Consider the following 15,937-nt stretch of genomic DNA (forward strand, 5'->3'; position numbering starts at 1 on the left):
AAGGTGAAGAGCAACCTACTTAGGAAAAGAGAAGTATAGTACTGTATGGGTATTCCATCAGTCAGGAATGGGTAGTTGAATATCTTTTCCGGGCTGAAAGAAAGAATAAAGGTAAGAATTGAGACTCAAGTGCCCTGGCTCCCAAATCAGAACAAAAAGTTCTGATGGTGGGAGAAGAAAGATATAGTATAAACCCAGATAGTCTTGGGGCCAGCATAAAGCTTGCTTGCTTCTTGCTTTTGGGGGCATTGCTCTGGAACATTTCAAGCCTCCTGGATTCAGAAGCCTCTGTGGTATTGGAACTACATGGCCCTAGTAGCTGATAAATGACCAAAGGAGTGTTTTGATGGATGGACCTGAGACAGCACCATTGGTTCCTGCACAGCCCCCAAAGACCTGGAAGTTCTGCATATCCCAGAAGAATGCTGGAATAAACTGATACCAGAATGAGGACTTGGCTGAGCAGGGACTTTGAACCACTGGGGTGGAAAGCTGCAGTAGAGCGCAGTTAGGACGTGTCCAACAATGGGGAAACCAGACGCTCCTACCAATTGCCAGGTGGATACATGAGCTTCCCTCACACCCAGATGCCATTTGGGGCAAAAAGCAAGATCTCTTGAATGGGGAGGGCCTCTAACAGGGAATTTGACTATCAAGTAACTAAACATGTCCCTGAAAATGCTTTTTTTTTTTTTTTTTTTTTTTTTTTTTTTTTATAACTGGAAGAGCTGAAGTTACTTTAACTGGCAATTAATTTTTCTTCATAATAAGGGAGAATGCAAGGTTTGAGTGTAATACGAACTTACAATAGCAGGTAACACATCTTTTTGTTGCACATTTGAGTTGTGTGTACATTTTAATCCTACTACAATGGATTAACGGTATGATGTCTCAAATACTAAAAGTAACCTGGATTAAAGACAAAAACTGGTTCCATATATAACACTGGAAAATATAAATGCTTATGGTGGTCTAGGAGGATGAAAAGCCGGAGAAGAAGTAAGAAAAATGGAAAAACTAGTAGTACCTCTCCAAAGCAGAAACAAGAGGAGGCAAGTGATGAATTCAGTCAAGTGTTACAGAATGGTGAGCACAGTTGAGCTCTTGGATTTGATTTGATTTGATGATGAGAAGCCATTCAGAATCTTTGAAAATTGGCAATCTAAATATGGTGATATTTTATTAACCATAATTTTTCATGAGATGTTAGTGCCAAAAGACATGTAGTCTAACTCCACTGTTTTACAGATAAGGAAACTAAGAACCAGAGATTTACAGAATCCAGTTCAAATCATAAATAGGAGAAAAACAAGTATATTACATCTGAAGTCAACTAGAATCTGCATGTTTTGCATCATTTGGGTGAAAACATGTTGGGGTATTAATAAGCCCCCTTTGAAAATAACGATGAGATCATGCATATGAAAAAGGCAAAACATTTGCTAGAATGCATCTTGGGAGCAAATACTCTGACGAGTGTTATGTGTATTTTAATTTTTTATTAGAGAAGTTGGAAGTTTAATTTCAATATCGATGGTATCATCATTTTCTCCGCTTTGTTCAGAGGAACACACAGAATCAATTTGTACAAGCATATACAACAATTCATTTGGTGCTGTGCACTAAAATCAGTAATCTGATTAGTTCTAGACTACCGGGTTTCCATGCGCTCCTCTTGGCTTTGGTGGCATGGCTCAATTCCCAGCGGAATACTTTTTCATGCACTGTCTGCATCTCAACTACAACAGGCTTAAAGACCATGCAGATTAACACTGTAGCAAATTGTTTTGATATTTAACAGACATAAAAAGGTCATTTCCTGATATGAAATTCTGAAAATCTGCATAAATATTTTGTGTAAAATTAAATTAGTTATGTATTTTTTTAAACTAGAACTTGAAGTATCAAGAATGCCCACATAATTCATATACACATATATATAGACTTTTTCATTATGCTAAAAGTCTTGATAGTCAAATTATATTCTGTGCCATACATTTATTTAACCAGTATTTATTTGGCATTAGGTTAACTGTGTCTGTATGGATTAGTCTTTACTGGTGCTTGTGTATCATGCAAACATAGTTCTAGTATTCCTGCTTACTAATCTTGTCATGTGGCAATACTTAGATGATTTTGCTCTCTAACAGTGTGAATTAAAGAGTATAAATACTTTATACATGGTCACATTTACAAACGTTTGCCAATAATCACTTCACAATCTTTATGGTGTGAATTGTAGTATTTGGAATCTGCGGAAACAATTCCTATAAAGCAATGTCAGATGTCAACTTTCTTAAATGTGCCTAACACAGTTCTCCTTTGAGTAATGATGAGTTTTGGCACACATACACTGCTCTATTTTTCTATTGTTCTAACAATTTCCATAACTTTTACAGGAAATTAGCCTCTGATGGCATGGTAGAGACACGGCACTTACTGATGAGGTAACTTAGATGTAGAAAAATTTTGCAAAATTATTTGTCTAGCAGACCACCACTTCTGCTAATACATTTGTAGACAGAATTTTCTTTTCCTAGTGCATGCACTTGCTATGAAATTGCGAATGCACTGTTTTTTGTTTTTGTTTTTTTTTGCTGCAGCTCAAACATGTCCTAAGACATCACAAAGGAGAGTTGTTAACACCAAGCTCATTTACTTGTGATGGTATTTTATAGCAAACATGTTTAAGTTGTATTATCAATGGTTAAACTCTGCCTTACTGGAATAGTAAATTTTTGTGGATTTGTAGCTACTTTTGTTTGGCCAAGGAAATGCAATACTCAAGCTGTTAAATAGAAGTCAATCAGACATTCCAAGTCTCTCTGGTTTCAGATAACATCTTGTTTACACATAAAGGAAACAAAATAAACAGCTTTCATCCACGGAGTTTGTGTTCAGAAGTTTGTGAGTGAATCTTTTGATGCTTTGTGGGTTTGCTGCTTCAGTTTGCATTTTGGAGTTTCATACTACTGTTGCTGGTCTGCGGTCCATCTCGGCTTCCAATTTCACCATCTGCTGCATCTCCTTCGCCTATAACATCAGAAACATGGCCTTACGTGTGTTGAAATCCTTATCTGAAGGCACTTAACAACCCTGGCCTCTCTTCTCCCATAAATAGGATCCTGTCACCACATTCTTGCTACTCAAAATATGGTCCACGTAGAAGCAGCGCAGCATTGCCCGGGACCTTCTTAGAAACATAGAATCTTGGAGTCTACCCCAGACCTATTGAATCAGTTAAAATCTTCATTTTAACAAGATCTCCAGGAAGTTTTTATACACATTAAATTTTGAGAAGGACTGGTTTACACAGTGCGAGGAGAACCACTTGAAAAGAGGGTAGACCACTTGCTTCATCTTCAGACTGAGAAAGGGCAGGTTACTTCTGGCTACTTCTTACCACAAACTGTTTGATTTAGTTTCTACAGATTGACACGTTGCTTTGACTGTGTGTAGATAATTTTATCACATTTAGAATAAGTATTGCTTATGTACAACTTATTTCCTAAATAGCCTGAAATTTAGTTAAAAGTAATTCCCTAAGATTCTAATTGATAGAGAAGTTGAGGTGAGAGCATATTACACTGGACTGGCTGGAGTCTTCTGTAAATGGAATGTTACAGGAACATGCAGGCCTTCAGGAATCCTATTGTGCAAACTCTATCCCTGTGGGCTCTTACTTCTCTAGGGTAATTTTTATGGACTACCAGGAAGTAAGCAATAGTGAATTCAACCTCATGAGTTCAGATTGTCACTAAGACAACAAGCTAATTCGAGAAGAGGAAAGGGGTATGACGGGGCAGCGTCTGGTGAGAAATACTTGCTTGGAAACAGGAAAAAATCAAATAGTACATTTCAGCTTTTATTATCCAATTGGTAGCCTGGATGCGTTTGCCCAACCCAATGCACGTATCTTTTGAAGAATGAGGATTGCCCATTTCTTTTTTTAGTGACATGCTGCTTTGAGATAAAGGACATTTGAAAATAGAAACATGGACCTATGAAGATACAAATTGGAGGCAGATTCTGAAGTGCCCTGATGTTAATATTCATGTCTGCGTAGATATTCCAACTAAATGGAAGGTTACTGGGAGGGGGTTTGGTCAACTCTGTACATTATACGAGAAGCATCTTCCAAACGAATTCTTGTGACAAAATTAATTACACAAAAAGAATTAAATCTTTCTGTGTAAATTTGGGATGGGTGGTTCCCTCTGTCCAGATATTTTTTATGCCTAAAGTATAGTAATACTCTAATAGAGAAATGAAGAAATGGAGAAAAATATAGAAACATGAAACTATGACACAAACAGTATTCATAAGGGATGACAGTGAAACATTATCAGCACTGGAAATTAAGTACTTCCATGTTCAGTAAATAGTAGAAAACGATTCTCTGTGCTTCTCCCCCTTTAGCTTCTGAAGAAAGTATTGACCACAGTGTAGAAGGAAGAATCACAGGACATTATAAGACTATTCCAACAGCTAAGTTTTTGTATGAGTTGGGTGACCATTCATTCTCATTTGTCTGAGGCAATTCCAGTTTATGCCTGTAGTCCTAGATATTACGAACAGAGCTGCCTTTCACTATCAAAACTATCCGGGTATGGACAATAAATTATATGGTCACCTTACTTATGAGGGGTGATCAGGGTCTTTAGCAGATGGGACTTAGCAGAGAGCATGACAAGAGTCATCGTGTAATGTTTCTACACGCAGAGCACAGCTCCGTCATTAAAAACCACCAACCAACTTTTACTGGGTGCTTTAAAAATTAATTGGAGTCATATTAACATTTGTGAGTGATCTGACTCTGTGACCCTGTCTTAGCTGTGGTCAGTCCAAATGACAGCTGCACATCACTGCTCTGGTTATGTCTTTATTACCATGATCTGTTTCCCAGATCTGCAATAGAACATACAGGCTCAAATACCCTCAGAAGTAATTCTCTAAAGACTCTGGGCATTTTGGCATGAATATGACATCAGAAATCCAAGCATGGAATAGTCAAGCTTTTAAATCCAAACCCTTCAGATATTAGTTATGACCAGATGTGACTCATAAATGGAGACTGCACAGAGAATACGGACGTAGTCGAGAAGGAAAGCAATGTCTTGCTTATCAGAGTTTCGGTCCTACCTTGCGATTGGGACACTGCATGACAGGATTTCAAAAGCTGTTTGTACAAAAATAGTAATGTCAAAATTGAGTCATACATACAAAGCAAAGAAAATAAATGAATATTGAAGTGAATTTGAGAAATGAATGCAAAACCATATACAGAAAAGCAAAAAGCTAAGGATAAAACACGTACACACCCCTCAGTGACAAACTTTCCCCTAGTTGACCTCAACAGAAAAAAAAAAAAGAAACAAAACAAACAACCAACGCCTGTCATCCCCAGACTGTGCCTCTCTCCTGTGACAGTAAGTGGAGAACCTAGCCTTTAAGCAAAACCTTTTACCTCTCTGTATAAAATGATAGGATTGATGACAAAAATCAATTTTTGAGACTCGAGTGGGTGACAGTAATGGAGTCGTTAATGTTTGAAATGGTACATGTCAAGACAGATGAGATATACTGTGTAGCTGGGAGGTCTATGAAAAAACTCAAGTAGGAAAAACATCCCCAACCTTCAGAGTTTTAAGCGAATAATCTGCTGACCAAGTAGGCAAGGACATAAAGTGGCTTACAAATAGCTTAGAAGGTGAGGATCCAGAATCAGGACCAAAACATACTGCCACTTGATTTGTTTCTGCCAGTGCCCCCAACACTGGGTTAGCTAATGGACTGAATCCATTCCAGGCCTTGCTTTGGAAGGGGAGATTTGGGACACTGATTAGGAGTAGAGTCACAGGAAAATAGAAAGAAATCTTTGAGGGAAATACTATGGGAGAATGTTTACATTTATCTCTGGCTTAGAAAAAAAGTCTTGGGATTTAACAATTATTTAGCATATTGTTGTGGAAGTTTGAATTGTCTGGAGACAGAGAACTGTTCTTGCTGATGAAATGTTTACCTGGTTATGAAGGGAGATATACTATATAGTTCCAGACCTTGCCTTTTCATGAGTAAAGAAGTGAAGTCACTGTATCTTTTGCACTGTGCCCATGACAATGTTGTACCATACAGAGTAACTGTGAATTGAGAGGCTTCTCACCCTTAAATGCCAAAAATACTAGAAAGATCTGGGATTCAATTTGCAATTGAACAGGCCATATTTCTAAAGCAAAGCTTAACACAGAAATTCAAGTCCAAATTCTTTGCTTGCCAGAAGCATCAGTATGATACCTTAAATGTCTTTTCCTTGAATCTCATTAAATCTTTATCAGGTCTCAAGCCTTTTCATGTTCTATGCTTTCCCAAGCTTTTGTGACTCAAAGTATCAGTCGTGGGTGGTAGACCTTAAAAGACATTATTTGAATTTCTGGAACAAAAAGCCAGCACTCTCCCAATACAGTCTAATCAATATAGCTATCACTAATCTAGCAGTTTAATGCAAGAACTCTGGTGTGGCTTGAATTAGTCATGTATTAGGATAAAAGCTCAAAGTGATTTTTAAAAATTATGTACTTCGGCTCTGAAACTAGCGACACAAGATGACTGTATTCTCTAGCTCTGGCATACACCACTATTGTAGTGATGAGTAATTCTGAGCACATTTACATTCTTTAGTCAAACTTGTTGCTAAGCAACACAATTAATTTCCAAGTAGTTTCTTAATTTAGTTAACTAACACATAACTGTGCCTTACCTTTCACTGTGCCCTTCTTCTAGGGAGAATTTTTAAAAACCTTCTCCAAGGCATCCTTATCCCTACCCATTGTCGAATCACTGAAGTGGCTTCTAAAGTTTTGGAGATGGTGGCTTTATCCTTATTCATATTCCTACATTTACCCCAGGAGCACTTTCTGAGAAGTGCTTTAAGAGCAAAACCATAAGCTAGGAAACTTGTATCAGAATGTGATGTGTTTATGAGTTGGTCAAATGAATTGGACCTATGGGGACAATAACATGTATTGTCCCCTTGGAGTGGACTTGCTTATGAATAGAAGCATTTAGCTGAAAAGGAAATGGGAAACATAACTAGGAAGTATGTTGATGAATAAAATTTCTGTCCACCAAAAAGTAAAGAATCTGAAACTAGAAGTCAGATTTATCTGTTACCTTACTGACATACAAAAAATGATTTTATGTTTTTTTTTTTTTTTTAACTTTCTCAAAGGTACTTTTTAGTATAATTCCTACTTAAGTATTCTTCAAGGGGAGCCATTTACTTTGGAAAAAAGTATTCCTTAAATAAGATTGTTTTATAGATGGGAGAAAACAGGAAGGAACAATGTGGCACAAGTACATATTTCATCAAAACCGCTCCATTTCTACATTGAATTACCTAGGAATAATAATTTCTATACCAACTACACCTAAAGAATAACATTTGAACTGACATTTGTCTGATATTTAAACGATAACTGAGGGTCTTGTTGTCACAGGAACTAGAGGGATTTCCATCAAATTGAAGGTTGCTGATGGGCTGTAGCCCATTTGCAAAGGTGCCCATCTGTACTATGCACCAGATAAAAATACATTTCTCTTGGTGCTGGTATATGCCCATTGGCCTAACTAAACAGTTGGAATTGGGATAACTCCTTTTTTTTTTTGTTTGTTTTTTTTTTTGAGATGGAGTCTCACTCTGTCACCCAGGCTGGAGAGCTGTGGTGCGATCTCGGCTCACTGCACCCTCCACCTCCTGAGTTCAAGTGATTCTCCCGCCTCAGCCTACTAAGTAGCTGGGACTACAGGTGCATGCCACCAGGCCTGGCTAATTTTTGTATTTTTAGTAGAGGCGGGGCTTCACCATGTTGGCCAGGATGGTCTTGATCTCCTGACCTGATCCACTCTCCTCAGCCTCTCAAAGTGCTGGGATTACAGGCGTGAGCCACTGCGCCGGGCCTGGATAACTCTTTATTTGTGCATATTTCTTTATTTAGTGTCTCGTCTTGCTTGGAAAAAGCACCAAAATTACGGTATCTACTCATGCTCAGTGGTTGTAGAGTGATGGGGGCTCATGACTTTAGATTCTACCTGTAAGCCCCAGGGAGGTTTTTAAACTTCATTTTCAGATTGAGGTTGAAAATAGGTGGTTTCTCTCATTTGCTTTGAAACATCATATCCCTTGCCTGTAGTTTGCAAATTATAAAACTCTAAGTGAAAATGAAGAAATACTTTGTAATCTATTTTTTTCATACTCTCGCTTTTAGTAATTTCATTCTTAGAATCCCCATAATTTATCCAAATATTCTTTTTTTTTTTTTTTGGCATAGCCAGATTCTGCTCGTGCTCCAAAACAGGTACTTTCTTTTTTTGGATATAATGGAGAAAATATAGTAATGGGCAACACATTCTTCTATCCACCTTTCAATTACGATATGCAAAAAGCCACTGGTCACTGTGGGCCACGGCATGTGTACCCCAAATTGGCTAGCTGCCTACATGTGTTTACATATTTTAGGTAAAATACCTGCTCATTCTGTTGCTCTAGGAATTCTAGATGTTCAAGCTGGACTTTTTTCAACTGATCCATTTCTTTGGACTGCTTCATTGCGAGCTGCAAATAAATAAATAAATAAACATTTAAAAAAATTCTGATAAACTTTGGGTTACAATCTTAAAACAGGGAGAGATGACTTGTAACTTTATAAGTGAAAGAGATAATAATTTTTAAAAAATCATCTCAAAATTTGTGGAGTTTAAACTCGTAATTCTTTCTGGGAAGATCTTTCCTGCTAAAATCTTAGAAAATAATAGAGGACTTATGGATGACTAAACCTGGCTTCATTTTGTGTAAAACGGTGCCAAATCATTATCTTAAAGATTTTAGTGAGAGATTATTGCAGTTTTCAGGGAGCAGAGAAGCTGAAATGTTTAATGTACAGAAAAATCAAATTAAGCAAATTAGCTAGAGGTCTGGTGGCTAAGCATGAGTTATTGTTTATAGTTTTTTACAGGAAGAATGCCAAAAATATAATAAAATACTTACTCTCTTTCTTTCTTCCAGAAACTTTTTAGTGTTGCTGCTGTTTAACTCCCTGACTCGCCTAAAAGCAATGGGCACAAATAATGGTTGGTATGACATTGAATGAAATTAATATTATATCAAATAAGAAAGAGCTATATTCCATCAAATTCTCTGGATGGAATTGTTGATTTATTTTTCTAATTTTTATTGTAGTATTTTCAAACATATAATGTCCAGAGAAGAATATTTTAAAAACTGTGTGTGTATCCCTCAGATTACCCAATATTAGTGTTTTGCCATGTTTATCTGACATTTTTAAAGACAATAAACAGTTACAGATGCAATTAATGCCCCATTTGTATTCTTCCTGATTCAGTTTTCCTTCTTCCTCTCTCCCCAGAGGTAACCACTATTGTGAATTTGGTGTGGATCCTCTCACCCACGTTTTAATATTTTAAGCCACATATAGACGTGCCCATGTGTAATATAAGAGCTTCTCAAACTTTCCTGTGTATACCAATCACCTGGAGAGATGATAAAAACCAGACTGTTGTGCCCTCCACTTTGAGACTTTGATTCAGTGGGCCTGAGGTGGGAGGTCTGAATTTCTAATAAGCTCCCACATGATGCTGATGTCGCTGGTATTGTTTCATGTGTTTTCTATATGTACCCATACAGTAACATAGTCTGGGTTTCACCCCTTGGCTTACTACTTATTCTTATGTTTTAGAGATACATCCATGTTCCAAACCACTTCATTATTTTCATTTGCTGTATGGATTTTTTCAATTTATGAACAGACTACACTATTTCTTCATTGCCATTAACAAAAAGTAGGTTATTTTCAAACAACGCTACAATGATCGGGTGCATGGGCCCTGTAATACGTGACACAATAAGAGTCTGTTGAATAAATGGATGAGTGGATGAAATGTGGTGTATATCTTCCTGTGCACATAGGCAAAGGCTGCTGTAGGGTGTATACTCAGACTTGCCAGTTGGCAGGGTACAAATAGGCTCCTCCTTACTCCAATCCAGTTGTCCCAACTGCATTTCCATCTGCAGTGTCTGGGTGTTACTCCTTCCCCATATTTCTGCCCACTCTTAGTACTATCAGACTTTCTTGTCAGTTAGATGCTCCTATGGAATGGCATTGCTCATTGTTTTAACTTGCATTTCCCTGACTACTGGTGAGGTAGAGTGTTTTTCATGAGTGAAAAGGCCTATAACTTCTTGAACTTCTGTAATAATTGTCAGTCTGTTCAGGATTGCTCCATTTTCAGTCAGTTTTGGATATTTATATTTTTCAAAGCAATTCTGCACTCCATCTAACATTTCAAATTTATTGGTAGTTTTTTTTTTTAATAGTAGACTTGGTTTTTCTCTGTAGTTAATTCCCTTTTTCATCCCTAACATCACTAATACATGCTTTCTCTCTCTTTCTTCTTTAGTCTTGGTGGAAGCTAACTGATTTATTATTCTTGTCAAATAAGCTTTTGTTTTTATGAATGCCCTCTATTGCATTTTGTTTTCTATTTCAGTATTTTTTGCTTTTTAAATTTCTTTCTTTCTATCAGAGATCTTTGGGTTCACTCTGTTTTTCCAACTTCATATTCTCTTTGAGTGGCTGGCTCATTAATTTTCATATCTTTTACAAAATATATGCATCTAGGCTGTACTTTTCACTCCAAATATCACTTTAACTACCCTCCACACATTGATAAATAATGTTTGCATTGTCATTCAGTTATAAACATTGGGTAATTTCTGTTAAAATGTCTTCTTCGATCTAAAAATGTAAGTATGATTTTCAGTTTCTATATATCTTTCTTAGTGCTGTGACAAATTTTAAATTTTATTTCTCCTTAGTTAGATAAAGCGGATACAAACATACACACAGTATGGGTTTAGAATATAACTATTATTTGGTATAGAAAAATTATTTTTTAAAAAACAGCCAATTCGTAGATATTTTGGAACCACCTACCACTGGATACAAACTTACAAGAGATAGCAGAGTAGAGTGACAATACTTAGCCAAAAATGTATAGTACTTGGGTGATGGACAACCTAAACATCCTGACTTGATCACTGGGCATTGTATACATGTAAAGTTTTCTCATGTACCCCCATACAGTTGCACAAATAAAAATAGAGTTACAATGAATAAGTACAGTTTTCAAAATAAGATAAATTTTAAGAATCTTGCTAATTAAGTTAGCAGTAACTCCAAATTAAAGATAATTTGACCTCAACCAAGCTAAAGTCCACCTTGTCACATATTTGAAAAGATGGTAAAAGCTACTAACATTTGTCATGGTTAATTCTATATTTCACTTTGGACAGTTTAAAACAGTTCAAATTAATGAGGTTTTATCATGGCTGGAATATTTGGTGTTTTCAAGCTGAAGAAGGTGTCATTTCCATGTATATAAGGCCCTTAAATAAAGTTGCTTATCTGAGAATAACATCCAGAGAATGACACTTTTTACTTTTCTTTTCTTTTCTTTTTTTAGATGGAGTCTTGCTCTGTCGCCCAAGCTGGAGTGTCGTGGCGCAATCTTGGCTCACTGCAAGCTCCGCCTCCCAGGTGCACGCCATTCTCCTGCCTCAGCCTCCTGAGTAGCTGGAATTACAGGAATGCACCACCACGCCCAGCTAATTTTTTGGTATTTTTAGTAGAGATGGAGTTTCACCATGTTGGTCAAGCTGGTCCCGAACTCCTGACCTCAGGTAATCTGCCCACCTCGGCCTTCCAAAGTGCTGGGATTATAGGTGTGAACCACTGTACCTGGCTCATAAAACAGCTTTTCTCTGAGACATGGACTTCAGCCAGAAGGCCACCTTCATGCTAGGTATTATTCTCCCCATAGAAGGAACCCCATTGTCCCTAACTGCTGGTGGCGTAGTGGTTATGGAGCTGACAGCATTTGTATTCTCAGAGATTTCCCAAGGTGGATGACGGGCAGCACAGGTGATCGCTAGGAATTAAGTGCCTATCCCTTGGGTAACATGACTATTGACGGCTCCTCAGATCCCCTTTACCAGCTGTGTCTAAAGGGCTTGCACCTGACACCTTCTATGGAGGTCACACAAACCTTCCACCCAATCTCAGGCAGCCAATGGCTGCCTAATACAGAAACACAAAAGCCTGGTACTCTTGCTTCAAAGAGGGACAAATCTGTGGTACAATTTTTTATTTGAGGTTACAGGGACCCTAGGTGAGACCACATCCTTGCTTAGGGCCTGTCCTGGGCCTTCCTGCTTCCTCACGCCCTTTCTCTGAAGGTCCCTTCCTCAGTGAATCACAAGCACCTCAATTCCTGTCTTGATCTGCTTCCAGAAAATTCACCTAACAAGGACAAATGAGACAAACGGGATGGGAGCTTTAAAGATGATCCCATGTGAAGGACTACTGAAGAAGACCATCCCCCTGACTGCTGCTGCTATTCAGAACTGGCCCATCCAGAACAGACTGACACCTGAGCAGGGGAGAGGCTTGCAGAATGACCCAGTGGAACCTGGGAAGGATGCTTCAGAATTATATTGACTATAGGCTGGGCGCAGTGGATCATGCCTATAATCCCAGCACTTTGGGAGGCTGAGGCAGGCAGATCACTTGAGGTCAGGAGTTCAAGACCAGTCTGGCCAACATGGTGAAACCCCCATCTCTACCAAAAATACAAAAATTAGCCAGGTGTGGTGGTACATGCCTGTAATCCCAGCTACTAGGGAGGCTGAGGCAGGAGAATCGCTTGAACCCAGGAGGCGGAGGCTGCAGTGAGCTGAGATTGGGCCACTGCCCTCCAGCTTAGGTGAAAAAGCAAGAAGACTCCATCTCAAAACAAGCAAGCAAAAAAAATAAAAAATAAAAAAGCATTATATTATGTCATATTTTATACAACTTTGTTTGTAAAGCAGCACATATATATTGAATGTAAACTGATTTTACTGGTGGTAGTAAGCAACCAGAAAATGTGGACGATTGTTCTACAGTGATAATAGCAAATCTTCATTGCTTCATTCATATAATAGCAGAATTCCTAGTCAAAAGTCACAATTGTTTTTATGTCTCAGTTGTGTTTGTGTGTACACATGTCAAGAAAATTGAGACTGTGTCCTCAAGTCAATGCCATATTCCTGCAGTGAGCACTCTCAGACTTACCTTTCCCGTTCTGCCTTATTCTTGATAGATTTATCTTGGCTGATGGCTTTGCTATTTTCCATAGAAATCTTAGCCTGGTGTGCTCGCATTTCCTTGCTTTCCCTATGTATTAAAAACAAGAAAACAAACAGGCAGGGGGATGTAGAGTTTGTGTTTAATGGGTAGAGAGATTCATCTGGGGAAAATGAAAAAGTTCTGGAGGTGGGTGTTAGTGACGGGTACACAACAATGTGAATGTACTTAATGCCATGCACTTAATGGTTACAAGGGTAAAGTTTACATTTTATTTATATAGACATAATTTAAACATGGAAAAAAACCAAAAATACTTCTGTTTATAGCAATATGACTAGGCTTACGCCTCTCACTCTTTTTTTCTTCTCTATTATCGAGCTCATCGACTTCTGTATTTGGAAAAAGGAGGGAAGGGACCCCAAGATATGTGGATGCTGATCTCTGAGGAGCAGTGGCCACCTAGTGGTGAAGTGACAGTGATGGCCTGTGATGAGGAGACAGTATTTTTGCCTATTAATATAAAGATCTCAGCTTTGCCTCATATTATATGGGACCAGATGGGCTGGAAAAGAGACAGAAAATGTTCTAACCCTCACAAACAGCCTTCCTGTTTCTATCAGCCACGGGAATGAAAGGGACTAAATGGTTTCAAGTAAGCACAGGGAACAGCAAAAAAGTAGGTTTGCAGGTGACCAACCACTGTATGTGTGAATGTGTGAATGCATGTGTATGCATGACACACGTTTATTTATGTGTGCATTAAAGGAATAAAACTTAAATGCTACATAGTATATGATTACAAAATTTTTTTTCTATAACCTATGGAGATCTATTGAAAGCACTGCCTGGAAACCAGTATCCAAGCAGTCAGATTACCTAGGCACTGCTATTTGCTCTGCATCCAACGAGATGGGCAACACTGAAGTGGAGAGTTGCTCACTCAGCTACCCTAGAGCCACTTCAGCAGGAACATGTATAGAAACTCTGGACCCAAGAAGATCACTCTCAGATTTTACCATAACTTGTTAGGAAATTGACCTTTCTGTATTCATTTATTCAGCAAACACCAATGACCAAATGTTGCAGACAAATGTCTAGAAAGCAAAGATTTGTAACCAAGAATAATGGTTGTGATCATGAGGAAGAAACACAACCACCAGGGCTTTGAGTAAAAGCTAAAATACTGCTGTTGCTTTGAAAAGTGCTTTTTCCATGGGTTTATTTGTTCTATTTATTTTTTATTATACTTTAAGTCCTAGGGTACATGTACACAATGTGCAGGATTGATACATAGGTACACATGTGCCATGTTGGTTTGCTGCACCCATCAACTCGTCATTTACATTAGGTATTTCTCCTAATGTTATCCCTCCCCCAGCCCCCCACCACCCAAAAGGCCCCGGGGTGTGATGTTCCCTGCCCTGTGTCCAAGTGATCTCGTTGTTCAATTCCCACCTATGAGTAAGAACATAGGTGTTTGGTTTTCTGTCCTTGTGATAGTTTGCTGAGAATGATGGTTTCCAGCTTCATCCATGTCCCTACAAAGGAAATGAACTCATCCTTTTGTACAGCTGCATAGTATTCCATGGTGTATATGTACCACATTTTCTTTATCCAGTCTATCATTGTGGACATTTGGGTTGGTTCCAAGTCATTGCTATTGTGAATAGTGCCACAATAAACATGCATGTGCATGTCTTTATAGTAGCATGATTTATAATCCTTTGGGTATATACCCAGGAACAGGATTGCTGGGTCAAATGGGATTTCTAGTTCTAGATCCTTGAGGAGTTGCCACACTATCTTCCACAATGGTTGAGCAAATTTACACTCCCACCAAAAGCATTCCTATTTCTCCATATCCTCTCCAGCATCTGTTGTTTCCTGACTTTTTAATGATTGTCATTGTAACTGGCACGAGATGGCATCTCTTGTGGTTTTGATTTGCATTTCTCTGATGACCAGTGATGATAAGCATTTTTTCATGTGTCTGCTGGCTGCATAAATATCTTCTTTTGAGAAGTATCTGTTCATACCCTTTGCCCACTTTTTGATGGGGTTGTTTGTTTTTTTCTTGTAAATTTGTTTGAGTTCTTTGTAGATTCTGGATATTAGCCCTTTGTCAGGTGGGTAGATTGCAAAAATTTTCTCCCATTCTGTGGGTTGCCTGTTCACTCTAGTGGTAGTTTCTTTTGCCATGCAGAAGCTCTTTAGTTTAATTAGATCCCATTTGTCTGTTTTGGCTTTTGTTGCCATTGCTATTGGTGTTTTACTCATGAAGTGTTTGCCCAGGCCTATGTCCTGAATGGTATTGCCTAGGTTTTCTTCTAGGGTTTTTATGGTTTTAGGTCTAACATTTAAGTCTTTAATCCATCTTGAATTAATTTTTGTGTAAGGTGTAAGGAAGGGATCCAGTTTCAGCTTTCTACATATGGCTAGCCAGTTTTCCCAGCACCATTTATTAAACAGGGAATCCTTTCCCCATTTTTTGTTTTTGTTGGGTTTGTCAAAGATCAGGTGGTTGTAGATGTGTGGTGTTATTTCTGAGGCCTCTGTTCTGTTCCATTGGTCTATATATCTGTTTTGGTACCAGTACCATGCTGTTTTGGTTACTGTAGCCTTGTAGTATAGTTTAAAGTCGGGTAGCATGATGCCTCTAGCTTTGTTCTTTTGGCTTAGGATTGTCTTGGCAATGTGGGCTCTTTTTTGGTTCCATATGAACTTTAAAGTAGTTT

The 15,937-nt window shown here is 38.2% G+C and overlaps 1 protein-coding gene across 13 annotated transcripts in view; it reads right to left on the reverse strand.

The window, feature by feature from the left end:
• Positions 1-1,146: 1,146 nt before the first annotated feature.
• PLCB4 (phospholipase C beta 4) overlaps positions 1,147-15,937 on the reverse strand; it is a 425,441-nt gene continuing 410,650 nt past the window's right edge. For 10 of the 13 annotated variants that reach the window (XM_017868899.1, XM_017868893.1, XM_017868898.1 and 7 more), the window contains 5 exons: positions 13,188-13,289; positions 9,044-9,101; positions 8,525-8,611; positions 5,143-5,179; positions 1,147-3,033 (listed from right to left, as the gene is read on the reverse strand). In XM_017868899.1, the coding sequence (XP_017724388.1) occupies positions 2,945-3,033; positions 5,143-5,179; positions 8,525-8,611; positions 9,044-9,101; positions 13,188-13,289 (373 nt within the window). In that variant the 3' untranslated portion in view covers positions 1,147-2,944. The remainder of the gene's footprint in view (positions 3,034-5,142; positions 5,180-8,524; positions 8,612-9,043; positions 9,102-13,187; positions 13,290-15,937) is intronic. The other 3 variants (XM_017868901.1, XM_017868902.1, XM_017868900.1) reach the window with 1 other exon arrangement.

This window comes from Rhinopithecus bieti, unplaced genomic scaffold, assembly GCF_001698545.2.
Source record: "Rhinopithecus bieti isolate Rb0 unplaced genomic scaffold, ASM169854v2 scaffold_4658, whole genome shotgun sequence".
NCBI lineage: Eukaryota > Metazoa > Chordata > Mammalia > Primates > Cercopithecidae > Rhinopithecus > Rhinopithecus bieti.